This window comes from Dermacentor silvarum, chromosome 4 (assembly GCF_013339745.2).
Source record: "Dermacentor silvarum isolate Dsil-2018 chromosome 4, BIME_Dsil_1.4, whole genome shotgun sequence".
Taxonomy (NCBI): domain Eukaryota; kingdom Metazoa; phylum Arthropoda; class Arachnida; order Ixodida; family Ixodidae; genus Dermacentor; species Dermacentor silvarum.
In genome coordinates, this window is record NC_051157.2 from 198,129,785 (window position 1) to 198,156,830 (window position 27,046).

The window sequence follows — 27,046 nt, forward strand, 5'->3', positions numbered from 1 at the left end:
AAACACCCGGCATCGGCTCAACCCCCAGGATCCCCTTTTCCCCGGATACGGCTAAGCCACGCACGGTTAAACGTGGGAGGGTCCAACCCTCGTGTGCTCGGGTCCGTGGTGTCGCAACACACCAAACGCCTGCTTGCGCAGACGCCCCTGCGGGGAATTGGACCGCGATGAGATCACATGCAAGAGCATTGTCGGTGAAGCTGCATCCTTTGACGAGGACGGTCTCCAGCGTTGGATGGTGAAGCAGAGGAGCCGCATTCTTGAGACATACACCGAAAGAGATATTTACAATGAAACGGGTCTGTTCTTTCAGCTGTTGCCTGCAAAAACTCTCGCGGCGAAGATTGATGAGTGCGTGGGGGGGGGGGGGAAACAGCAAAAAATCGCATCACAGTGTTGGTGTGCGCGAACATGAACGGCTCCGACAAGCGGCTGCTATTGGTCATCGGCAAGCCCAAGAAACCGCGGGGCTTCGCCAAGGTGCTGTCAATGCTTGTCACATACACACACAACACAAAGGTGTGGATGACGGGGGAGATATTTCGGAAGTGGCTGACAGACTTTCATAAGGAAATGTCCGCGAAAAAGCGCAAAGTGCTGCTCTTGCTAGACAATTGCAGCACACACCATGTTAACGCACATCTGAGCGCTGTCGAGGTACTTTTTCTGTCTCCGAACACAACCGCCAAGATGCAGCCGATGGACGAGGGAGTGATAGCAAACTTCAAAGTGCATGATCACCGCCGTGTCATCAAGCGTCTGCTCATTGACATCCGTACAGCCGACAACGCTGCCGACCTGAAGGTGCCACTATTAAAGTGGTATTTTTCGCAAGCGGAGCCCGGCGGGACATGAAGTCCGAGACCATTCTTCACTGCTTCGAGAAAGCAGGTTTTTCGCGGGGAAGCAGCGCTGCCGAAGAAATAACAGCAGAAGCAGACATCGATGCTGCTGCAGCGGATGGTGCCGCGGCACTGACGAGCTTGGGGCAGCTGTGGGAGGCCGCGGGCAATGCAAGCCTTGTCCTAAGCGGGTTGGATTATCTGGACTTTGCCCTGGCGGATCAAGACCTCGTCGCAACGGAGGAGCTCACCACCGATGAACTCGCTGCTAGCGTCTCCGAAAAGAGAATGGCCGCAGATAGCGGTTCCTCGGACGGCGAAGGTGACGACATTGGTGCGCCTCAGCCTGGGACCGCCGGAGCAGCTTTCGCAGCTGTCGACACACTGCGTATGTACTTGTGCTCCGAACCGGGCAGTTGCGACAACGTTGAGCACCGTGTTCTGAAACGCCCGCGTGCAAGGGACCCTTGATTGCTTTTTTCAGAAAGTGTAAATTTTTTTTTCTTGCTCTGCATAATGTTTGATTTCTTTTTAGAGTCCAGATATAGCGAAAAAGCGGTTATAGCGAAGTAATTTCAGATTCCCGCCAACGTCATTATAACCGGGCTACACTGTATTTGGAATTCAACATGGCGGCGCTAAGTGATGTGGTGCGAGCGTTTGAGAGTATAGCTAGAGTAAATCTTTACGGTTTGACAAATCACATTACCGCTAAAGATTAATACAGTCGAATCTCGATAATTCGAACTCGAAGGGGCCCGAAAATTTGTTTGAATTAACGGAAGGACGTATTTTTGAAGTATTCGAGCACCATAGCAAGATGAACGAACGGTGCGAGTCGTGCAATTTCGCGGCGCACAAGCGCATAGCGAGTTGCACCCACGCCGGCCAACGCTTGGTTCCCGATAATGGCAGAAAACTAAACTTCAGGGAGTGGACGGCGCCGACATGGCAACGGGCGCTCACGCTCGCGGTGACCGTCGAAGATGAGGGAGGAGGGCGGCAGGAAAGCGGATTTGGCCTCGGCAACTGCGCCGCTTCGGTGGCTGCCCTCGCCTTCTTTCTGAACTCCCTCACAGCTCCCTCATCTTCGACTGTCTTGGCGCTGAGCCGTGCTCCCTCAAGGGCTGCAGAAGATAGCGTCAACCTTTCCCTTTCCCTCAAGAACCACTTATCATCATCATCGACTGTCTCCGTGCGCGCCCGCTGGCACCGCCGGTTCGGCGCAGATTAGCCTCCTTGAAGTTTCGTTTTCTGTCAATATCAAGAAGCGAGCATTTGCGGTGTGGGTGCCGACCCCGCCGGTCCAGCCGGCCCGGCGCCAGCTTAGGGTACGGCCACGCTAGTGGCAAAAAACGTGTGCGCCATGCCACGAGCGGCAAATTGCCGTACGTCAACGCCTTGCTGCGAGGCCACCGTGCATGGCACGCTCGTCTCGCCGCGCGGCAGCGCGATAAGATCTCCCGCGCTCTCCGAACGCGCGAGCAACACCGCGAGCGCTCGTTGTTTCATGCGAGAGACGACGATCGTCGATTGCAAACCCGGCGCGGACCGGCGGCAGTCCGGTTGTGATGGCTCCGTGGTGTCACCCTCATCGCTCTTGATTGGTTCATCTCGCGACACGCGGAATTTGCCGCAGAAATGGGTCTCATACCCATTTCGCGCGGCACGCCGCAAAACCCCCGATTCCTGCCGGTTTTGCCACCCGTTTCATGACGCGTTGCCGCGCGTTTTTGCCGCTAGCGTGGCCGTACCGTTAGGCCGCTCCCTGAAGTTTCGTTTTCTGCTGTTATCGGAAAGCGTGCGTTCGCCGGCGTGGGCAGTTCGTTGGCCGGACTGTGCCTCTGCCGCTGCATGAAGGGGTCTCCCCAAAGCTTTTGCTCTATGGCGGTGTCGGAGCAATGCCGGTCGGAGGCGCCGCCGCGTTATTCGGTGCGCTAATGAGAGCGTTGTCGGTCCACGGTATGTTCGAATTAACCGTCGCAAATGATTTCGCGTTCGAATTACCAAGCGTTTTCGCCCATTGAAATACACATAACTTTGACAGGACCAGAGCGTCAGTTCGCATAAACCGGCAGTTCGAATTAAACGTGTTCGAATTAACGAGATTCGACTGTACATTTTCCAAGGTAAAAAAAATACTTACGGGGCACCGTAGTTGTGTAGCACATTTTCGTCTATTGATGAGTTGTGCACGCTGTGTGCGAGTACACCTTTCCGCTCGAAACGATCTACTTTCCCGCAAAGGAACTTTGCCGGAAGGGAGATACTCCTTTGTCGTGTGTCACTGCGCTTGAACGCCTTTCCGGTAGATGTCCTCTTACCTAAAGGGCTTTAGAGTGCTCGTGTGTCAGGGGTATAGTCCCATCATTGTGTTCAGGTCTCAGGAGGACATAGTGGTTTTGGCACGTAAAACATTACTGTAATTTATTTTTGCCAACGCGTTTTATATATGAAATGCTGCTCCCTACAAGACTGTGATCTGTCATGTCATCGAAAATGTACGTGTTGACAAACAAACACTATTTTAGCAGATGCATCAAGGCATTCAATGACAGGTTGTGCAAGCCATGCAGGAGTAAGGTGCTCGTCTGAAAATTTGGAGGGCGCTCGTACAAGGGTACCTATTTGTGCTCCATTATGGTGAGTTTGCTTTAGTAACCTTTACAACATCACACTTGTGCAATGTAGTGATGAAGCGTGCTATACTCAGGAAGGACTAACTGGCATGCTTCACAGTGAAGCAAACAAGCTGCCATTCAGTGCTGTAAAGAGAATCGGTGCTTCATGAATGTCAATAGGCTTCCTGGTTCAGCACTCGTGCTAGGCAAGAAATGAAGGGCACGTGATGTTTTCATGGAGTGAGCATGGGATCAGTAAACTGCCGCTTTTCACACTCTCAGAAGAGTGTCCCATACATGCGGAGTTTTCAAATATGTTTTAGATAGAAGCATGTTATACTTTGAATTATCAATATATCGAAATATTTCCCAATACCCTTCAATTTGGATATATCCGAGTTCGACTGTACTTTAGCGAAAACAAATATTCAAATGGGCAGGTGATGTGTTTTGTTTGCAGGTGTCATATCCCTCAGCTGGCGCGATTCTTCTCATGTAGGAACAATTTAAAGTTAGCGCCAAAGACCAAGCATCTATTTTTCTAAGAGCATGGCTGAACGCCTTTTGGAGAGACAGGCTTTGTATGTACATTCAGCAAGTTTGAGCTGCCTTGAACCATTACGAGATGTAAATGCACCCTGACTGTGACAATAAACTTTTTACTCACCACTGCACAGTGTTCTGTCCTTGATCATGTACTCTTGCCAAGGGATCTTACCATCAGTGACGAAGTACTTGGCAAGGAGGTCTCGCACTCTGTAGGCAGCTCTAGGTTAGTTATGTAAGGTTTTGTGGCGCAAAAGAAACTAAGGCTATGATGTCACACAACTGTCACACAATGTCACACAACTGTAAATATGCAGGAGTATAATCAAGAAAGTGCCCTGTGCACAGGAATGAGTTCGCATGCTTTCTGTCAAGTTTTTTTTTACCTTGCTTCTCTCACTTAATAGGGTAAGCATAACGAACTAAAATCCCCTATTTTGGTTTTCAATATTAAATAGTTTGCCTTTGTCAAAATAATGCTATTGATATCAATGATGATAATGATGATATATGTTGTTTTCTGGCGCAAGGGCCATCTATGGCCAAAGAGCGCCAAGACGTGGTGTACTGAGTGAGCAATGGTATGATCAATGACAGTGGGTAGGTGTAGGGTGGCTGTATCTATTGATATCAAGCCTTGCAGCAAAATACTAAGTGTGCACTTGGAATATGTACATTGTACCACCACTACTCTGTACACCTCGAAGTGAAACGCGTCTTCTTAATAGCCATTGCAAGGAACTTGCAGCCAGGACAATAGAGACAGCGAAAATTGCTATTGAGTTGCAACACGTTTGCAGTGATTACAAGACACACTGTGTTCTGGTGTGATGTGGCATTGTTGATTGGAGACTGCCATTTCGTATGTCTGCTGATGCACTCATAAAAACTTACAATTATCAGTTCATATCGGCAAATTCTGTTTAATACAATTATCATATCAACATTTCAACAGACCCACCCCCACTTACACATGTGTCTCAAGAGCCATTGTTATTGGCCTTTGTATTGCTAATCATTAACAAGGGATGAATGTAACTTACATACCTTTTGACAAATGCTAACAGGTGTTATATGCGTTTAAGGACACTTTAATCTAATAAACGTACCACATTAAACTTCATTACCTGGTTGAGTGACAGCCTGTGCTACGCAGTGGTGGCAGTGCAGTGTTGCTGCTATCCTCGGCCCTCCAGCTGCCTTCAGTGATGTTTCCTTGCCAGTCTAAGTGGTCAGCTGTTCCAGGAGGGCAGTATGCAGACCGGGAAGTGGGGGACTCCTTGAGCAGGAAGTTGTGCAGAACGACACAAGCAGAGGTAATTCTTCTCATGTTGTGATCCTTAGCTTTGAACGGGCGGCGCAGGATGCGCCACTTTTGTGCCATTATACCGAAGGCATTCTCTATGACCCAACGGGCTCTGCTCAGATGGTAGTTAAATATCCTTTTGCTGTGGGGCTCAGCGAAGTGGCTCGTCAATGCAGAATCACCTTGATCACCTTGTAATTGCTCCTCCTCTGTGCTAGCAGCCAAATATGGGTAAAGACCTGCACGACAAGTTATGCACATTTTTAGCCGCAAAGACTTTTCCTGTAACAGCTGTGACAATGCCCAAGTGACAAGATAATGTGCAAGAGCAGTATGTACATCGTGCCTTGCTTCTGTACCATTGTATTGCTTGTGTATAAAGAAAATGCTTTCTCAGGAAAGAAACAAAGAAGCACACTTCCAAACAAAAGTTTACATATATGTCAACAAAGTGATTCAGACACCTATAACAAAAAAATTACGATTGTGCTAGCAACCGCCAAGTACGTTGTCAATTTCTAGACCGATATGTGCCCGGCTAGTATAATCCATGTCCACTAAGGGGTAATGCCGTTCTAGCAGGACAAATATGTTCACGAAATTGCATCTTCAAGAACTATGTGATCATCTGAAACTCAATGCCCTTTTTGACGAATTACCATTCAATAAGCACTAACCCAATAACAATGTGTTCTGAGCAGTTCGTTTTTCTGTGAATTCGGTGATCAAACAGCTTTAAATAAGTAACATTAAAGCAATGCAGCCCAGTAGGCAAAGAAATGTAAAGGTTCAACTTGCTTTTCCGGGGATATGGCCGCATCATGTAGGTCTTTAAGGGAAACGCTTCGTCTCCCACCAAGTAGAAGGGAATATTGCCAACGTTGCCAAGCGGTGCATCAGGGAGGAATCCTTGCTTGTTTGAAAGAATGGCCTCTTGTAGCCTACTTCGGCTGAACACTCCACCATCTGAGTCACTCCCGTGGTGTCCTATTTCTACGTACAGAAATCTGAAGATAACAAGAACACTTCTCTGTAAACACTCCATCTACCTGTTAGGTTGACTCCCAAGTAGTGGCTTACAAAAAAAATCTATATAAACAATCATCAAGGATGCAACTTCAAAGCCTACATTACAGTAAGCTGTCCTTTTTTGTGAAAACGCTTTACACATTTGCAGTAATTGGACATACAAAGACCCCCCCCCCTACTACCTTTTACTCAAAAAGTTAACATTTCTGGGGTTTTACGTGCCAAAACCACAATATGATTACAAAGTATGCCATAATGGAGGACTCCGGATTAATGTCGACCTAGCTGGGGCTCTTTAATGTACATCTAAATATAAGTAAATGCCTTTTACTGAAGAACAATTATCAGTACACTGTTGATTAGTACCTCAGACTGAACACAATTGTACTGCATACTGCTGACCATGAATAATGTTAGCACAAGTAATGCATTGATTATGAGCATGTACCTGTAGCACGCGTCGCTGATAGCAAGCAGTGGTTTACTGAAACAGTTTTTGTAGTTGTAGTCCTCACTTCCCAATTTTGAGGGCATTCGATGGCAACATGTTTTCCATCAATTGCGCCCACACAGTGGGGCATGTTCCACCGTTCCTCGAAGTCGCTTGCAATCTGAAAGATGAGCATAGATGAGATGAGAATTAATGCATATCACTGTCCTGTGAGCAATAGGCACATTGATGAAAACGACCACTGCACAGATACCATATGTTATATACGTGTCATCACAATAAAAATAGATGTATCAAAAACGCGTTTATTACATGGTGTTTACCTGTAGCCACTCATCTGCACTTGATGGACAGGCAACATATAAAGGTCCAAGGACGTCCCACAGCACCTGGCACACCGACGACACAATGCCACATGCTGTCGAGTGTCCATTTAGGAAACTGAAACAAGATGAGTGGAGAGTTTCCCCTGCAGCCAAGAACCTGTACAAAATAAATACATAAACAAATTCAGAGAGTGTGCACATTTCCGTAGGGGTGCAAGATTAACTAAATGGGAAAATATGCATGCTTAAAGGAAGTCAATAACTTTACAAGGCGGTTGCATTGCAAATTGTTCAATACCAATGAAAGCAAAGGAGCATATATGAGTATGTAATGTATAATGATAAATAGGCCCAGTTTCCCAACGCTACAAACAATAGGAACGTAGCGACATAAACATTCGTCCACTGATGTCATAAAGCAACAATAGAGTTTCCTATGCTAAAGAAACACTGCTTCTGAGAAGCGTGCTTTTAACATTACCTGATCAACATAACTGACAGGTATGACATTACCTGTAACCCTTAAAAGCCATTCACTGCGCTAGACAAATTTTCGTTAACGCATTTCCAAGCAGGGTCACTGATACCGCGGGAAAAATCTGAAATGAACGCTTTTTGTTTCATTTCACTGAGAACACGAGACGTGCTCGACAGTTACATGCATGTATGTTTTGGACATCTTACCTGACAGTTTGCGCATGCCGGTGCTCGGAGCTGATTGCTTTCCGGAAATTAGTGTCTTTCTTCCGAATGTGGGGTCAAACAAGCTGCATGAGCGTGTCGAAAGTGGAGGCATCCTTAGGCACCTACGAATACAAAATACATTGCATACAGTCCAACACCACATCGAGGTATCCGATTTCCCATAATTAATTGTTGTCACGAATAACAATACATCTCAACTTACTCTCGGTAGTACTCCACGTCACAATCTCGCAGAAAGGGTAGTAGTTTGGTGGCGTGACCAAGCTTTTCGCACTCTTGCAAAGCAGGACGAACCCACCACCGTCGCTGGTGTCGTCTCTTCTGCGAATGCTTCTCCGCGTCATGCATCGCCAGAAAGGTACTTGCCAACAAGCCTAGCAGTACTGCCTCTTCTTGTTCAGGGTTCATTGTCGTTGCTTGCAGCGATGAAGCGCAAAATAAAACCACGCGAACTCTACGCAAGCAGAGATAACTACGCAGTTTCGAGGCTGCAGGCACATCCAGTATATCCCGTGCTTGTTTGGAGGTTAGCACTTTACACCGCAGATGGCGCCGTATCGCGTTCCGGCAGCATGGTGGGCAAGCAGTGTGAATGGCGTGAATTTCGGCGGCACGAGAATTCCGTTTGCTGTAGAAGCCGGATTCCCCAGTGTGAACGTGCTTTAAGCTTGATTACTGTTTTCATGTGTTTTTTTACTTCTTTCCAAGTCTCAAACTTGTTAGAATGCTTTCATCAATGGGTGTCAAGTGCACAGGCACTATGCGGGATAACCGAATAGAAAACTGTCCCATCCTCCCAAAGAAAGAAATAAAAAGACTCGACGCTGCTACGATTACAGAGTCGACGCTGAATCTCAAGTTATCATATGTCGCTGGAAGGACAACTGCACAGTGACCGTCTCAAACGCTCACGGGGTAGAACCAGCGCAAATTGTAAAAAAATATTCAAGAGAGAAAAGATCCAAAGTCACGGTGGAGCAGCCTTTCTTGATTTCGAGGTACAATGGCAACATGGAAGGAGTTGATAGACTAGACCAGAATATTGCCAAGTGACGCACAGCCATTAGAGGAAAGAAGTGGTATTCTTCACTCTGTATGGGAACGATGGAAACGTACAAGACAGAGCTCCTCACATTTCGAATGATGATAGAGATATCGTACATGAAGAGCTATGGCTCTAAGCCATTGTGTGGAAAACGCCGGCAATCTTTACTAGAAGCCCAAAGCAGATTTGACTGCATTGACCACACAGTGATCCCTCAAGACAAGAAACAAAGTGTGCTCATTGCCATGGGAAGACCACCACATGTTGTGAAATATGTGTCATCGGAGTCCATGTCAAATGCCTCAAATTATATAATTCAAATAAATAGCCATTTTGTAGCCGTCCTATATGTAGGACGGCTACGAAACCACAGTTCGCAAAAATTCATTTTTTTAATAAAAGGTTGATTCTGCTTTATTCCGGAAAAATAAACGACTTTTCTTAATTTCCCTAAGTTCAGCCATATAAAGGTTAATTTAACAACCTTGCACATACATATATACACACATATCTAGACAAATATTCTAAATTATAGAACATGGACTTGCTCTGTATATGGGCAAGAATTAAGTTAAATGATATGCTTTTTTAACCTCCAGTAATGCAACAGCATATCTTGAAATGCTTGGCTCTGCTTATTACTGGCCACATGCCGCAAACAAGTGCGGTCGCCGAAGGTCATGGCTGCCTACAGCTGAGGCCTCTTTTGTACAATGAGGCCAGTAAAGAGCAGAAGTTTATGATGCTGTTTCAAGAGAAGCCACAAGGGAGTAAAACAAGATCAGCAGCAGCTCATAAGCATACATATGAAACATTTCATGAAACTGAACCTTTAGGCAGTTCAAATATCTGCCTGGCACTGCTATCTTGAGTGCGAAAATTTATCACCTTTACACATTAGCTAAATGAAACTTCCAATTTCAAAGTTAAGAAATTTAGTACTGTGTGACTCTTTTCAATGTTCTTGTGCGAAATGTTAAAAGCCTACACACAAATCATGGTATTGCATGTATTGGTTTGGTTGAATGCGTACAATTTATTTTAAAAATTATGGGGGCACCTCAGCAATTCTTATAATGTGTAAATGCGAGAGGATTACTTGTTGCTAAGTCTGTCGCTGCGTTGCATCTTATTCGTCATCATAGTCCATGGGCTCCGCCAGATGCGGGTCCCCGACAATGCGAAAGACAGAGCGAGCAGCTGCAGCTCGCCGTGCTCGCTCTGCAGCCGCTCGCTCTGCCATCTAGTCGCCCACTAGGTAGAGCCCAATCACATGCACAGGCTCGAAGATATTCATCACTGTCGCCTCTTGCAATGGTGCCGCCATGCAACGGTGGTGCAGTGGTTAGCACACTCAGCTACAGAGTGGTAGCAGCGGTGGTGGGGCAGAGGATCGAATCCTCACTGTGGCCGCTTTTTTTTTCTTAGTTCGATGAAGATGACATAATTTGTGTGCCATTTTTCTGCCACGGCTTTCTGATGACGGCGGAGTCGCACAATGAGCCAAGTAATACTCTCGCATAAAAAAAGGATAAAGCAAAACACCTTAAAGGGCAACTCCGGTGATCTTTTGACATCAACGAATGTGAATGCAATTCACTGGATATGTTTCACTGCACGCTTTCCCCTTGTGCCCCCCTCCCCCCCAAAAAAAGACAGGTTGCAGAGTGTAGAAAATCTGCGCAACTCTCCAACCTGTCTTTCTTTGGGGGGGACAAGGGGAAAGCGTGCAGTGAAACATACCCAGTGAATTGCATTCACATTCGTTTGTAGAATTAAAAATGTCACAGTTTCGCCCTAAGGGCGAAGCAATGAATGCGATAGCAACACAGCAATGTCATTACGAAGTAAGGTGAGCGGCTTTGGTAGCAATATGAATTGTAGTAAACATAAGCTGATTAAGTAAGCAGGTGTGCTGCGGCGTAAGTAGACCGACATGAAGAGAGACTCGATGACCACGAGAAGGCGCGTGTGAAACGGTGGTGTTGATGAGAAGCGCTTCCCGTGGGCAGCGCGTGCGAAGGAACACACCTGTAGCGCTGCATTGCCGACCCGGGCAGCATTGCATGTGTAGCGTGCGTTGGAAAATGTGGCCCGACTATTACTAACTGATTGAACAAGCGTGGTGTGAGCGCGCACAAACAAACATGAATAGATCACACTGAATGACTGCAGACGACTGTCAAAACACTGGCAGCAAGCGCATACGCCGCAGCAACGGGCGAAGGTACGTGCAGTCTATCGCTTCAACGGAAACTGAGCGGCGAATGCACGGCGCATAAAGGTCAGAGCCGTGTGGAGATAAGCCACGGTGCGAGCGAGCGACGAGCGCGGTTGTTGGCAGAATAGAAGTGCGCCCCGCCCCCCCCCCCCCCCCGCTCCCTCCGGCGCTGGCTTCCCGCTTCCTTGCTTGCGCGTGGGAGATTGAGTGCGTTCGCTCTCCGTGATAGCGCGCGTCCCCGCACGCTTCCGCTCAGGCATACGGCGCGCGGCGAAGATTTTATCTATAGGGAACCTCACGGCGATGGCAGAAATCCGGTTGAAGTGTCCATATAATTGCTATCGCAATAAAATTTGTAGAAAATCTGCACAAAATTAATTTTGTTCATTCCTTCAAAACCACTTGCCTTATCTGCTCTTCAGCTACTAGACACATTGTGTTAGGACGCAAAAGGCGGCATATGCAGATCACGCTGGGAATGAATGGCAGACGGCAGCGTCGATCGTGTTTGGCCACAAGGTTAAGCGTATCACAGTACCGGCAGGGTATGATGGTACCGGCGGGCTTGGGCTACTGCTTTTGAAGTTCAGTTTTCAGCATTTGAAATAAACCATTCTTCACTTCGTACAGTGCACACACAAAAAGCAAGACACGACAACACGGCACACTACCAACATTGGTACGTTGCCGTTCTCGAAGGCTGACAGTCGCCCTCGCCGGCACTTCATTAAATTAAATGTGACTACGCACACTGGTATATTCTTACGAATTGTTACGCTGACTCATTATTGAGCTTCCAAGGTGCACTGTCTGCCTCTTATCCCAAATGGGCAACAAGTGGAGGCTGCTTCGATACCGCAGCCTAAACTAACCGCCTCGTCCAGCTGCTGACGGTGCCAGTACTGGCGTCAGCATGTCCGCAAGAGAACTAAGAATTTTCTAAATAAATAATCATACACGCAAAGTCTTAATGTATGTCTACTTTATTGAACACATCAATTGTGTGCACAAAAAGAGCATGAAGAATGATAAGTAGGCAGCATAACAACGCTTACTACTTCACAAAGCATACTGATTTTAAGAGTAAAAAATGATTAACCTTGCACTCGGCCACACAATGCTTGAAACAGCGAAGCTGGGCGATCGTTGACCAGCATTTTCCAGAAGTGAGCGCAAACTTTTCCATCTTATTACTCATGACGATAATTTCTTTCCGCGCGTCTCAAGCTTACGTCTGTCACTGCGCGTTGCATAGCACATCTTGCAATACCGACACCACGTTCCAATGCCGACACCACGTTCCAGGAGACCCTCTCTGTGAATGAATGCGTCTCTCTCTCTCATAGCATGCAAAACCTCTTCACCTCGCAGAGCACGAGCGTGCGAACGCGCCAGCTGTGGACAATGACGACGACGCTCAAACGCAATCATATGGTTCGTATAAATGCATGCTCCGCAAGTGTGGCTGTATAGCCTAGTGGTTACGGTGCTCGCCTTGGGACCGGAGGTATGTGGGTTCGAATCCCGCCTCGGCAAGTTTATTTGCTTTTATTTGTTGATAGTTTCTTGATACGAACCACAAATTACGGCTGGCCTAAACAGGTTAATAATTTTGATGCACAATTTGTTTTATACTGTTGATGTCTTTTGTAAACTCGTGCAGAATTCTACAAACCACAGAGCCCACAAATCCCTGTGTAAGCAGCTGCATCTTTCTGAATGGGACTCCCGGTTGTCAGTAGATTTTAACGAAGTATTCCAGGGTGAAAACCAAGCCTTTCCGGTTAGCAGAAATGGTGGACCTCCTAAATATAACATGGCTCCAGGGCCCACAACGAACTCTTTGAGGTAGGACAGCCACAATTCAGTTGCATTTCCAATTGGTAACTTTTGAAAGCACCACAAATCAGTTTTGTGTGTTTGCGTGTGTGTGCGTTTTGTGAGAATGGTATAGTCTTTCCAGGCATAATTTAGCCAAATTACACCCTAGTTACGCGGGCGTACTAACCGCAGTTAAGCTACACCTCAGTTCCGGCCAACCGTAGTTACACCCAGTTAGACGGAAAGCCTAACTGCCCAAAGGTGTGTCAACTGGTCTGTCTCAACAACAGAGTCGTTGATACGCCTTTGGGAAGACAATCTTGCCGCGCTGCGGTCGAACACGTGAAATGCGTGCATTTACGACGAAATGACGCGAAGCCTAAATGCACGCCTGCCTGCCGGCGAAGTGCCGTTCACAGCGAAGCAGCATCGCCAGAAGCTTGAGAACTTGAACAAGCAATACCAGTGAGTACGAACTCTTCACTAATCATGTTGTGATAGTGGCGACTGTGTTTTTGTGTATGTGTAGGCTAAATCCGATGTGTAAACTCAATAGCATGCAAAATAAGCGCTGGCGCACGGCATCTGCTGGTGCAGTTGAGCCTAATCTAATACGGGTGTCACACAGCGAACTTTTGATCGCAATCAAACCCGATCCGAATCGAATTTCTCGGCCGTGATTGGCACCTTTGCACCTGTTGCGTGAGGGAGCCAATCGCAATCAAGAATTTCGATCCGGATCGGGCTTGATCGCAATCAAAAGTGCGCCCCATACTATGTGTGTGTCACACGCACACCTTCGTCGTGGTCGAGACCGATCAGGATCAAACTTCTCGGTCGCGATTGGCTTTTTTGTGAAAGCTATGTGCGAGAGTCAATCGCGGTCGGGAATTTCCGTCTGGATCGAGCTCGCTTGCAAACACCAGATTTCAGTGAACATATTGCTCCAACATGCAACTTGAGTGGGTCGAAACACACACAAGGCATCTTGGATCCGGCCTTAGTTGAAAAGTGATAATGCACGTCCTCGCACGTTCACGCCACAGCAATTCTATTGTTTTCAAAAGGAAGCTGGCTAGCGAACAGTCAAACGACTGACACTGTGGAAACGCATGTCAGTGTCACCGACCTTTTCCTTACATCTGTTTGCTTCAAAAGATCAGGCAACCGAGACCTCGCACAGTCTGCATTCCTTCCGAGTTCACACTAAACATCTGGCATTGTAAACATTGTTTATGGGCCCAAAAATAGACATACTGTAGCGAAGAAGACTGGCGCGCCCTATGGACGCACTATCAACATCAGCCCGCCGACGAAGATGGGCTCGCACACTCGGTGTCTGACGCTCGACTGAGACGGTCGCGTTGTCAATAAACTGCATTACATATTTGGTGGAGGTGCTGGGTACTACTTCCCCAACCCTGGAACTACGTAATCGTACACTGCCGGCCATCATGCCTGACGACGCCAGCCAAACAACACCTCTGGCATTGCCAACATTGATTTGCCCTGGCTCAATGCGTCAACGCGATCCTCCCATCTTCAGCGGCTCCGACGAATATTACGTAGAGGATTGGCTCTCGTTATACAAGCGGGTGAGTGCCCACAATAAATGGGACGATGCTGTGAAGCTCAGCTACGCGAAATTCTATCTCACGGGTGTCGCTAGTGTGTGGTACCACAACCACGAATCCGACCTCTGCACCTGGTCAGATTTCAAGGCCGCATTACGCAAGTCTTCGGTCGCCCTGCTATGCGGAAGCTCCGTGCTGAAGAGCGCTTGCTCAGCCATTCCCAGCAATCCGGTACATAGATGATGTTGTGGACCTTTGCAAGCACGTCGATCGATCGATGACTGAGTCTGACAAGATCCGTCACGTCATGAAGGGTATCAAAGACGACGCATTCCAAATGCTCCTCTCGAAAAGCCCGTGGACTGTGGTCGAAGGCCCTGAACTTTGTCGGAGCTACGACGAACTCGGGAGGCAACGTCTGCTCACTCGACGTTCTTCTATCCCCAATACTTCCATTGCAAGTTTAGCCGCTGCGACTAACAACGACTATCTGCCTGGCAAAATCAAGGAATTCATACGCTCCGAAGTCACCCGCCAGCTATCCGTACTCACAGCGGTGTCACCTTTACTTGGGAGTGTGGAGAGTTGCGTGCATGCGCTACTCTCGATGGAGGAGACACGACTGGCGGCACAGCAAACGAGGATTTAATATGTACAGGGACGGTGAACACACGCGACACACAACACTAAAACCACAACTAAACAACTAAAGGCACGCAAAACTAGACATAACTCAGCGAAAAAGCTTACTTAAAAGAACTTCCAAATCTCTAACTAAATATAACACTACTAGAGAACGACTATCTCATTTCCGGAGCCTAGCTCCGCCTTAAAGTCTCTCGGTCAGTCTTAGCTTTTCTCGCCAAAGTCTGGCCACCTTGGCCCCGGCCTAACTGCGTCGTAAATCGGAAACGGGGTCGTCTCTTACAGATCGTCGTCGTGAAGTTCTCGTCGCGTCCGTGTCGGGCTCGTCCGAAGCGTTGAGGATGCCGTAGGTGCCGACGCCTCGCGTTGTCTCTTTTGTCGGCGGTGAGCTCGTTGGCTCGTCGGTGATGAGCTCGTCAGCTCGTCAGCGATGGCACTCGGCGTTGCTTAGGCCCACCTGCCTAGGCCTAGCGTCGGAATGCGTCGCAACTTCTTCAGGAGTGCCGATGTGTCGTCCTGAGGAAATTCGAACATGCCGGTCTGCCGCAGAAGGGGGATCCTCTCTGGGGTGCCTGGTCCTGCCGTGAGAAGCTGCAGCCCGTCCAGGAGCCTCGCCCGAACTTGCCGAGGTCGACGGCCACACCTTGGACGGCCAGCGTCGCGGACTCAACCAGACCCCCAAGTCTCCCGTCGCCAGAACATAGCTGGAGATGCGACCTTCCTGACCCGGTGCCACGTCGAAACTCAACGGACAGCGCCGTTCATCCCTCGACTATGCCTCGGTTCGTGCGCCTCGCGCGCTCACGCCGTTCGGAACGCTCCGCCAACTTCTTCGTCCTCTTCTCTCGCCACGGGTGACCTCTTACATGTGACAAGCGGTCCCAGGGTCCACGCCATTCTTGGCTCCTCCGTTGCGTCAAATGCTCCAAGACCAAGTGTCCAAAGCTATACAGTCCCCTTGTGCAGCGCCACCATTGCCTGTACCTCTAAGCTATGCCGAGGTTGCAGCACGGCCACCTCCATACATTTTCAGCACAACCGTTTGCTGCACCGCCACGTCCCATCGCTCCAGTGTACACCACCAGATCACCAGCTAGCACGGGTCCCTGGCGAACACACGACAATTGCCCCGTGTGCTTCTTCTGTGGTACCCTGGTTACGTGGCACAGCACTGTCGCCATCGCTTAGGCTTCAACCTGTCTCCTCCTACGTTTGTTTCGCCAGCTTCGTCCTTCTCGCCACCAAATGATTCGCACTTGCCATTTACACGCAACATCATTCCTTCTGTTCGTGATCGTCGCTCGCCATCCCCTCGTCACCGCTTACTTTCCCCCATGCAGCAGCGTCCGGCCTCATCGGAGCAGGAAAACTAGCTACCGCAGTTCAAGAGGAGAGAACTGCGTTCCAGTCGAACCACACAAGGCCGGGCTCTCTTCCAACAAACGTAATCGAAGTATCTGTAGAAGGAGTCACACTGGCATTAGTGGACACAGGCGCCGCCGTTTAAGTAGTTACGGAAGAACTTTGCCGCAAGCTTCGAAAAGTAATGACGCCCTTATCTCCGCTGTCCCTCCGGACAGCAAGTTCCCAGTGCATTACCCCTGTTGTCGCATGTACCACCTGCATCGTCATTCAAGGATACACATATATGGTCGAGTTCGTCGTCCTCTCATCCTGTTCATACGACGTCATCTTAGGGTGGGACTTCCTTTTCGATCATCAGACCCTCATTAATTGTTCTCGCGCCGAAGTTGAATTTTTTCCGCTTCCCGATACCCGTTCACATGACCCTGACAATCTTCGTGACAAACTGGTCGTTACAGAAGACACTACGATCCCTCCGCACTCTTCCAGTGATTGCGATTTCTGAATTGTCAATAAACCGCACTACAATACGAAGGAAGGACATACACAAAAAGCGCCAACAATGAGCTCTGTGTGCGTTCTTCCTTCATATGTCTCTATATGCCACCCAAAACGATGTTTAGCAGAACCCATCAACTTGCACAAGAAAAAGACCTATTGAGCTATATTGACATTGTGCAAACATTCTCAGTCCGCCGAATTTTCAAGAGCATCGCAGTGCTCTCTTCTTTCCTGCACCTTCTCTGTAGACAGTCGCAAAGAAGCGGGTGATATGTAAATTTCAAAAGCAGAGCAAGTGCCTAGAAGCAGTAGTTTCCATAACTAGAGAGAACTCTCTCTTCTGACGTGTATCATGCTGCATGCAACATGTCAGAGCACAGTTGGTTGGTGTGCTGGTTTTCAAGTAGATGTGCTGCTGATCCAGCAACTAGTTTGCAGTGGTGCACTTTGACTTTATATGTATACGCCATTGTCTTTTCCTATCATACGTAGGTGCCAGAAGTTTATGAGGAACTTGATGCTGAAGTGGTTGCCTCGCGGGATGCGACCACTGCTGACCAGGAAGAAACAGGATGCCTGGAAGAGAGCCCTGCTCCCAAGAATGAGAACTGTGGAGCAGCACAGAATGCTGCAAGTCGCGCTGCCAGCTGCCCACCAAGCAGCAGGAAGCGAAAGCGGCCACCATCAGTGCTGCAGGATTTTATGGCGCTGTGTACAGCCGTGCAGAAGAGCGAGCCGCAGAAATTGCAAGACTCTCTTCAGTTGCACAAGGAGCTTGTGCAGCTCCAGAAGGAGGCCAATGATACCAACAAGAATATGGCAAAAATTATGAACTATTTTGCTTCAAGGCAAAATAAAGGATGAATGCGAGGGATCCAACATTATTTTTGTTTCGCTTTCCTCAAACTCGTTCATAAAACTCATTTTGGATGTACCATACATCCACTTGTACTTTGTTTGCACATCGCTTGTACATACATCGGTTGCACTTGTTTGGATGTCCCATACATTTGATGTACTGTGCCAACCCAAGATTACTGTGAGTGATACTATTCATCTTCAAAAGGAAGTAGTGAGCCTACAAAAAGAGCTTGCGTCTTTGCAAAGTTGGAAATAGTGGCAGGAAAGTTTGCTGAAAAAGCACTGCGCCACGTTGATGAAAAAATTTTCTTATACTGGGCTGCCAAGGTTTTTTTATGCTTTTTATTCTGTTCAACCTTCTCAAAGAACACGTCTCACACTCTTCTAGAAATGTCCCGAGTTTGAGGAGCTGGTTATGTTTCTCATGCGGATGAGGCTTGCCATTCAACTTAAAGCTCTAGCATATCGCTTTGCGAGAAGTGGCTAGATATTTGTTATGACCACCTGAGTTCACTGGTGTACTGGCCTGAAGAAGAAGACATAATGAGAACTATGCCAGTCTGTTTCGTTGGGAATTTTGGCGTAAATGTGAAGGTCATATTGGACTGCTTCGAACTTTTCATACCGAGGCCAAGTTTGCTTCTGACATGAGCCAAGACATGTTCCCAGTACAAACATCATAACACAGTGTGAAGTTCCTGCTAGCATTATGCCCACAAGACATGATAACATACATTTGTTATCAAATGTATGTTATCATGTGGGCACGGCGGACCATCCAGCGGCATGTGGCTTTACAAGCCCTCTTCTGCTTCGTGCAGGTTTTCTTGCTGAGTCTGCCCGGTTCAACGGATCAGCCAGATATCACTTTGAACAACACGTGCCACCAGAGACTTGCGACGCCACATCTACGTCATCTGGTTCCTTCGCGGCATGACTTTCTACTGACGGCGCTGCCTTCGGGACATGTGACCGTCTCCGACTTGCCTATAAGAAGCACACGCCAGGAATTCACTTCAGTGGGCACGGCGGACCATCCAGCGGCATGTGGCTTTACAAGCCCTTCTTCTGCTTCGTGCAGGTTTTCTTGCTGAGTCTGCCCGGTTCAACGGATCAGCCAGATATCACTTTGAACAACACGTGCCACCAGAGACTTGCGACGCCACATCTACGTCATCTGGTTCCTTCGCGGCATGACTTTCTACTGACGGCGCTGCCTTCGGGACATGTGACCGTCTCCGACTTGCCTATAAGAAGCACACGCCAGGAATTCAACTTCAGTGGGCACGGCGGACCATCCAGCGGCATGTGGCTTTACAAGCCCTTCTTCTGCTTCGTGCAGGTCTGTAATTGTTCCGGCACTATTAGGAGTGATTGCCGCGGTTTACTGGTCCTGCCGTGCCCCCAGCAGTGTGTTCTAATTGCGTATGATGCATTCTGCGCATGTAAATTACTCATGTGTGGCGATGTCGAGATGAACCCCGGACCTGATACGCCTGAAACGACTACCATAGATTTGTTGAATAAATTACTTGAAGGCCAAAACAAGTTATCATCCGAGATTGCTACTTTAAGAACCCAACACGCCAGTGTTGAAAAACTGATATCAGACCTAACTTTACGCTTTGCTGACTTAGAAAGCAAACTGCCCGCATTGATACCATCGAGCAAACCATGCATTCTCTGCAGGCTAAAGTAGTGGATTTAGAAGACCGTAGCAGGCGCTCCAACCTGATAGTGTTCGGGCTATCCGAGGAGCCAAAAGAAACAGATACTATCCTAAAACGGAAAGTTATCGGCGAGCTCTTTAACGATAAACTTGGTGTTCCCTGCAGTTCTGTGGGAAGAATTCATCGCCTCGGCAAACAGAGTAGAAATATAAGGCCAGTGATAGTATTTTTTCAGAATTACAATGAAAAACAAGATGTCCTTCAGAATGCGCACAAACTTAAAGGAACGAAAATATCGGTGCAAAATGACTACTCCAAACCCACACTTCAGAAAAGAAAGCTTCTCTGGGACAGCGCCAAAGATGAAAAACTAAACGGTAAGAAAGTAACGTTAGTACACGATAAGCTTAGCATTGACAACGAACTGTATGCATGGGACGAGAGCACGAACACGAGAGTTAAACTTCCGAAAACCTATTTGCGGCCGAGAAATGGCAGGAAAGACACAGGTGCGACGTCCGTTCAGTCTGGTGCGGCCGGGACCGCCTGACTTCGCTCTTCCAACGTAAAAGAGTTTCGTCTTTTAAACATAAATGCCCGCAGTGTTGTCAATAAAAGTGAACAGTTGGAGGCTGTTATCCTGGGTCATGATCCGCATGTTTTAGTGGTTACTGAAACCTGGCTGCACGACGAGGTTGATGATAACGACGTTTTCCCTACCGATTATCAGGTTTTTCGGCGTGACAGATCAACTAGAGGAGGAGGAATTGCTGTTTTAGTTAAACATAATATTCAAGCTTTTCTCTCGCGACAAATTGACGATCATGAAAGTATAACGCTGAAGCTTTATTATCGAGGCCGATCCATTCTTTTGTTTGCTGTTTATCGCCCTCCAGATTCCCCACCTCATTTTTTGGCCGCCTTGTCTGAACACATGGCAACATTTAGTCATGAAAAAATATTTCTGGTTGGGGATTTTAACCTGCCCGGTATTGATTGGGAGGGTTTCCTTCCCATGCCCGTGTCTGGCACGCATGTAAGCTTTTTGTTTGATGTTATGTTAACCCTCAATTTGCAACAAGTTGTCAATCAGCCCACGCGTGTTCAGGGTTCATCGAGTTCCATACTTGATCTTGTGTTTGTAAGCCGGTCTTTAGATAATTTGTTGTTACAGTTCAACATGGACTGTCTGATCACAAAATGGTATCTTTTTCTTGCTTGATTGATGTTGTCGATTGTATCACTGTTGCTGAAACTGTATCTGTAAAAGATTACTCGCGCGCCAGGGATGAAAGCATTCTAGACTATTTGGAACTTTGTCTTGACAAATTTACTGGATCTGATACTTGTGAGCTTTGGTCTGAGTTCAAAAAGATATGCACGTACTGTCTCGATCATTTCATTCCTAATCGAATAAAAAAACTTCGAAGCAAAATCCCTGGCTTACGCGAGAAATCTTGCACTTGAAAAGAAAAATCAAACGGTTAAAGCGAGCACGTGCCGGAGTAGGGGCGATTCAGGCAACTCAATCAGCGTTAAGCCTGGCCGTGGGCTCTGCTAAACGGCAATATTTTCAACATACTCTTCCGAATTTCATTTCTACCGCCCCCTGACAAATTTTGGCGCTTTCTAAGCAAAAAGAAGCAATCTTTAAGCCGCATGATACAGGACGGCACTGTTCTCACCGAAAAAAAACAGATTGCTCAACAGTTTAACCGCTACTTTGCCAGTGTTTTTTCACAAAAAAATACAACTGCTCCATCATACACTTCCTGTTCCCAACCCAGACTGATATTGTGTCACAACCTGGCGTATTGCAATGTTGTTGAATTTAAAGACCAAAGCCACACCAGGTCCTGATAACATATCAAACATTTTCTTGCGTCGATACGCTGAGATGCTTTCTCACTTCCTTGTCGTCATTTTTCGCTCTTCACTAAATGCCGGAGTTCTACCATTTGAATGGAAAATAGGGCGTGTAGTACCAGTCTTGAAGAAAGGTGACAGTGCGTTCTTCTGTAATTATCGCCCCATATCACTAACTTCATCATGCTGCAAAATGCTAGAGCACATTATAGCTACTTATATTACAACGTTCCTGAATGATAATAGTGTACTTTCCGCCTTCCAGCATGGATTTCGGAAAGGCTTGTCTACAGTCACTCAGTTAACTTCAGTCGTTCACAGCTTTGCGCAGGTTCTTGATAAGTCGGGGCAAATTGATGTTATTTTTATTGATTTTTGTAAAGCATTTGACCTTGTTCCACACTGCAAACTACTGTATAAGCTCGAATCTATAGGCCTTCCCCCTTTTCTTATTAACTGGATTTGCGCGTATTTAACTAACCGTGTTCAATTTGTCAGCATTGATGGGCATAATTCTGATGAACTTCCTGTTACCTCTGGCGTTCCTCAGGGAAGCGTCTTAGGTCCCCTACTCTTTTTAATTTATGTAAACGATCTTCCTGACATCATTCCAGACAGTGTGCAAATTAGACTATTTGCTGATGATTGTGTTTTGTTTAAGGAAATTGCTAACCATGATGACCAACGACTTCTTAACTCCTCCTTGCATAGCGTTATTGAATGGTGTAATCAATGGGGAATGCAACTTAATCCAGACAAAACTGTTTATATGAAAATTACCAACAAAAGAAATAGCCTTTCCTTCCCATACCACCTTCCTGCCCGCCCTCTATCTGAAGTTAACGAATGCAAATACCTAGGCGTAACTATAACCAATAACCTTAGTTGGAACAAGCACGTTAAAAATGTTTGCTCGTCCGCCTTCCGTAAACTCTGTTTCTTGAGACATAAACTGCGACATGCTCCTTCTAACGTTAGGCTCCTTGCATATACTTCATTAATAAGGCCAAAACTAGAGTACGCGTGTTCCGTATGGGACCCATACACAAAAACTAATATCGATGCCCTTGAGATGATCCAACGTAAGGCTGTCCGGTTTATATATTCCAAGTATCGTGCAACTGACTCTCCTACTCGTCTGATGAAAAAACACGGTATTTCAACGCTGCAAATCCGAAGGAAAATGCTCAGGCTAAAATTCCTCTTTTTACTCAAAAACAACAAGCTATCCCTTAATCCTGACTCCTACCTCAAGCCTTCCACAGCACGGCTGTCAAGAAATAGGCACCACGAATCACTTACACCCTACTACGCGAGAACTAACATCTTCAAGTACTCTTTCTTTCCTCGAACCATAACAGACTGGAACCAGTTACCTTCATCACACATTGCAAGCCTTGATGCCATTCAACAAACTGTTTGCTGATATGTATTTCTGTGTACATCTCTATGTTATGCCCCTCCTGCCTGGGCCCTTCAATGGGCCTGCAGTATGTTATAAATAAATAAATAAATAAAATAAAAATAAAAATTGGTGCAGCTGTTGCACCCCTGCTGAAGGCATGTCAGCGACAAAAGCATGTGAACTTGATCAACTACCTTAGTGGTTCGGTTTTGCTCAGTATTTTATGTTTACGCACACCTAATGAGCCCGCTTCCTGTCCTTTCAGACCAGACAATGTGTCAATCATTCCTGCCGTCTGATGTATCCGCTGCGACCGCTCAGAAAAAGACGTCTTTCGTTCACATCAACGCACAATCCTTGCGCAACAAAGGTGACGAGCTTGAAGCATTTCTTTCCACACTTCCTTTTCAACATAACAATGGTCCCTGAAACCTGGTATAAACATATTTGTGAAGCATTACAGTTGTCAAACTACAACACGTATGTGCGCAATCGCCCCGATAAATGAGGTGAGGGCGTTGTGATAAGCGACAAAAAACTTTTAAATGCAGCCTCCTTACTGGTTTCACTCTAACTACGAAATACTCTCCTTACAAAGTGGTAGAAATGTCTTCACTGTTATCTACCGGCCTCCTAATAGCAATTTTTAATATTGCTTGCTTTCTTGAAAAATATCTACAATGGATCACAGAAAACAACCTGAATCTAGTTTTATATGGTGACATCACCATTGATTTCCTTTCATATAGTACTAATAAACTAGAGATAAGAGTCCACATTGCAATGCAATGGTTTTATTTCTGCCATAAATGAACCCACACAATTACACGCAGCGATGGCAATCGATGCCTTTTTTACCAACTCTCGAGCAGATCATCTTAATTCAGGAATATTTAATGTCCATACAATACCCGTCTCACATGAGCACCCACAAACTCCTTTAGGATAAGAGAGCACGAAACTTCCTAAGGAAGTTCGACCTCAAGGAAGTTGTGGCCATGTCACATGGCCAATAAGTTTTTAAAGGAAGCCCCCACAGGCACATTCAGCGACATTTGATGTTTGCAGAATTACAAAAATGTAACTTCTGATTACGCTCGTAGCTATGATAATTAACGCTCCTTTCATAAAAAATACTATTTATTATATTTGATGCGAAAAACATGCACCTCACTAAAAATCAAAGTGCGTTCTCTAAACATAGCAGTGCTGACAGCAACGCTAGCCCCCCTGTGCTTCTCTGTGTTCCTTGGCGGCGTGGCAAGTAGGCTCTGCATGGCTCTGCGTTCTTTTACCCAAACTACTGCAAACAATGCTCAAAACACATTTCGTGTACGGTGACCTCGTGAGCTTTCCTTTTATTTTGTGTACTGTGCCGTTCATGACAGTCATGAGTGACCAAGCGGAAGACATCAAGAAAAGGTGCGAGACTGCACTCGCCGTAGCGACGATCACTTCCATGGATATAAAGATTGAAGCTGCCAGGGTGAAAGTGCGCACCCCATCAGCGTCATCTCGTTCTTAACAGCCTCATGCTGAATGCTGCTGTGTTGTCCGGGAGATGTGCAACAAGGCAAGTTTGGGCTTACCCACAGTGCGCTCGTTGGTTTGAAGAGTCGCAACCAAACCTAGGCGGGTGAAACTTCCAGCAGTCATTTAGGGTTTCGAAAACGACATTCAAATACTTGGTATATGTCTGCAGGCCCGTGATGCGGCGCCAAACAACAAATATGAGAGAAGCGACGTCAGTCGAGAAATGGGTCGCTGTTGCTTTGTATAAGCTATGTCCCTCTGCCGAGGATAGAACAGTGGCCAATTTGTTTGACTTGGGGCAGTCGACAGTAAACACAATTTAAAGAGAGTTTTTTGCCACATCGTTGTTCATGCCCTTGAAAACAAGTGAATCATGATGATCGCAACAAACGAAATGGCAGACCATATACGGGAGTTTGTGCAGTCACGGGCTTCCCACAGGCAGTTGGAGCACTGGATAGCTGTTATTCCCTGTCTTGCCACCAAAGGAAAACGCCATCAATTACAGTTAAACCTGCTTATAATGAACCTCAATATAACAAATCCTGGATATAATGAAGTTTTTCTATTCCCCGCCATTACTCCATAGAAGTACATGTATTTGAGACCTCTACGTAATAAATTTTCCCCGCCGACAACCTAGAGATTTCACCCCAAATTTTGTCATTTTTGCGCAAGCAGCAGCCAGAAGTACCTTCTCGGCCGCGATGGAATGCGAAGCGGCGGCGGCGCACTTGGCGCGCTCAAATTCACGGCGACTGCGAGGCGAGTGCCCATGTTACTTGCGTGAGGCGGGCCTGCATCCCTCGACCCGGCGATCTTGCCGCCGCGGGCGTGACCTTTCCCCCTTCCTTCATTCAAACCTGATCCCGCCGCTTGCTACAGCTGGCCTAGCCCGCCACACCGGCCCTCTCCTTTTCAAGTTGATGTTGGCGAAGGAAAAAAAAATGTCACAGTTTCGCCCTAAGGGCGAAGCAATGAATGCGATAGCAACACAGCAATGTCATACGAAGTAAGGTGAGCGGCTTTGGTAGCAACAACACGCAGAACTGTTGTCGACGCCATCGGCGTTTTGCCCGCGTTAGCTCAAAATGCGTGCGGCGTTGGTGACTGTTGCTGGAGCCTCTCATATAAATAGGCACTTGGTGCCGCAGCTAAACGTCGCGTCCCTTCCTTCCCCCTCCCCCACGGCCTCTCGCGCGTCTGAAGAAGGCGCGTTTGCTCTACATATATGGTGATTGTAAAGGAGGAAAGAGACGCCTACTTCTGCAGCCCTTAAGGAAGCACGGCGCAGAACGCGCGTTTGTTCTCCGCCGTGCGTTCACTCCCCGTGAAAGAGCGCGTCCCTCGCGCCCTTTCACTCGCACATGCAGCGTTCGGCGGCGCGCGGCCACGATTTCATCTCCATTGACGTCATACGGAACCTCACGGCGACGGCGACGGCGACGCCGACGGCAGAAATCTGCTTTTGAGTGTCCATATAATTGCTATCGCAATAAAAAAGATTTTTTTTTTCAAAGCGCTGGCAGCACCACTCTTTGGTTACTGCGTAAGTCTCTGTACTTCACTAACCTGACACTATACGACGCCATCGTGTCACACGCTCGTTTCCGACGCCTCGTGCTTGTGCGAAATGACACGCGTCCACGCATCCAGTACCTGGTGCGACATTCAAAGGATGAGTGTTTCAACGAAGAAACACAAGATATTGACTCTCGAGGACAAAATGGCCATCTTGGATGCCGTTTCTGGAGGCCAAAAAAAAGGATGTAGCTGCCAAATTTGGCATCCCCAGCTAGTTCTTTGTCCACAATTTTAAACGCGAAAGACGCGATTCGCAGCGCTGTGGAACGTGGCACGGACGGCAAGAAGTTGAAGTCCTCAACATACGCCGACGTTGACAAGGCTGTGTTCACATGGTTTTGGACATGCGGGCACGAAATGTACCTGTCAGCGGGGCACATTAGAATCGAGTAAATACGGTAAGCGTTGCTTTTTCGAATTTTCAGTGCCGAACCTGCATATAACGAAATTCTCTTTATAACGAAGTTTTTCGGGAATTTGTCAATTTTGCTATATCCAGGTTTGACTGTACTACAATTACAAAGACTGGTAAGTGAACTAACTACAATGAGCAGTATCCGAATGCACAGAAGCAAAACTGTAAATCGAGTCGCATACAGGTCAAAAATTGTCATAAAAATGATGATGATGATGATAAATGTTTTATGGCACAAGGGCCAGCTATGGCCAAAGAGCACCAAGGCGTGGTTTACTGAGTGAGCAATGGTGTGAATGATAGTGGGTAGGTGTAGGTTGGCTGTAAAGGGCTGTAAATCTCGCCAGTCTTGTTGTAGTTCGTTAATATGCACGCAAGGTATCCCCTAAAATACTTATGAGCACCTAATTTAGAAACGCTTTATCCTCGTATCATGACAGCAGCACACATGCTTTCTACTGTTATGTTCCACAAGTATGAATATTATAGATACCACTCTCTTAAGCTTTTATACCTCGATGCAGTGAGTTTGTGTTGCAGACTTGGTCTTGACCATGACATGTATTTACTTGCAGTTACAGTGTGATCCTGCTGGCTCTGGTGGACCACAAGTACCGGTTCCGTTATACTAACATTGACACCCCAGGCAGGTGCCACAACGCACACGTAATTCATAATTCCATTTTGGCAAGAGCGATTAGGGGACCAGCAGCC

The 27,046-nt window shown here is 47.0% G+C and overlaps 1 protein-coding gene and 1 pseudogene across 1 annotated transcript; one reads left to right on the forward strand and one right to left on the reverse strand.

Moving 5' to 3' along the window:
- Window positions 1-411: 411 nt before the first annotated feature.
- On the forward strand, window positions 412-855 carry LOC119449164 (tigger transposable element-derived protein 6-like). The gene has a single exon (XM_037712348.1). It carries the CDS (start codon window positions 412-414, stop codon window positions 853-855), a length of 444 nt encoding a protein of 147 aa, XP_037568276.1.
- A 4,987-nt stretch (window positions 856-5,842) lies between these two features.
- LOC125944615 (uncharacterized) lies at window positions 5,843-7,365 on the reverse strand (annotated as a pseudogene).
- Between the last annotated feature and the right edge of the window lie 19,681 nt (window positions 7,366-27,046).

Excerpts from the sequence above, each read along its gene's own strand:
- LOC119449164 (XM_037712348.1), top strand. The coding sequence starts at position 412 with ATGAACGGCTCCGACAAGCGGCTGCTATTGGTCATCGGCAAGCCCAAG.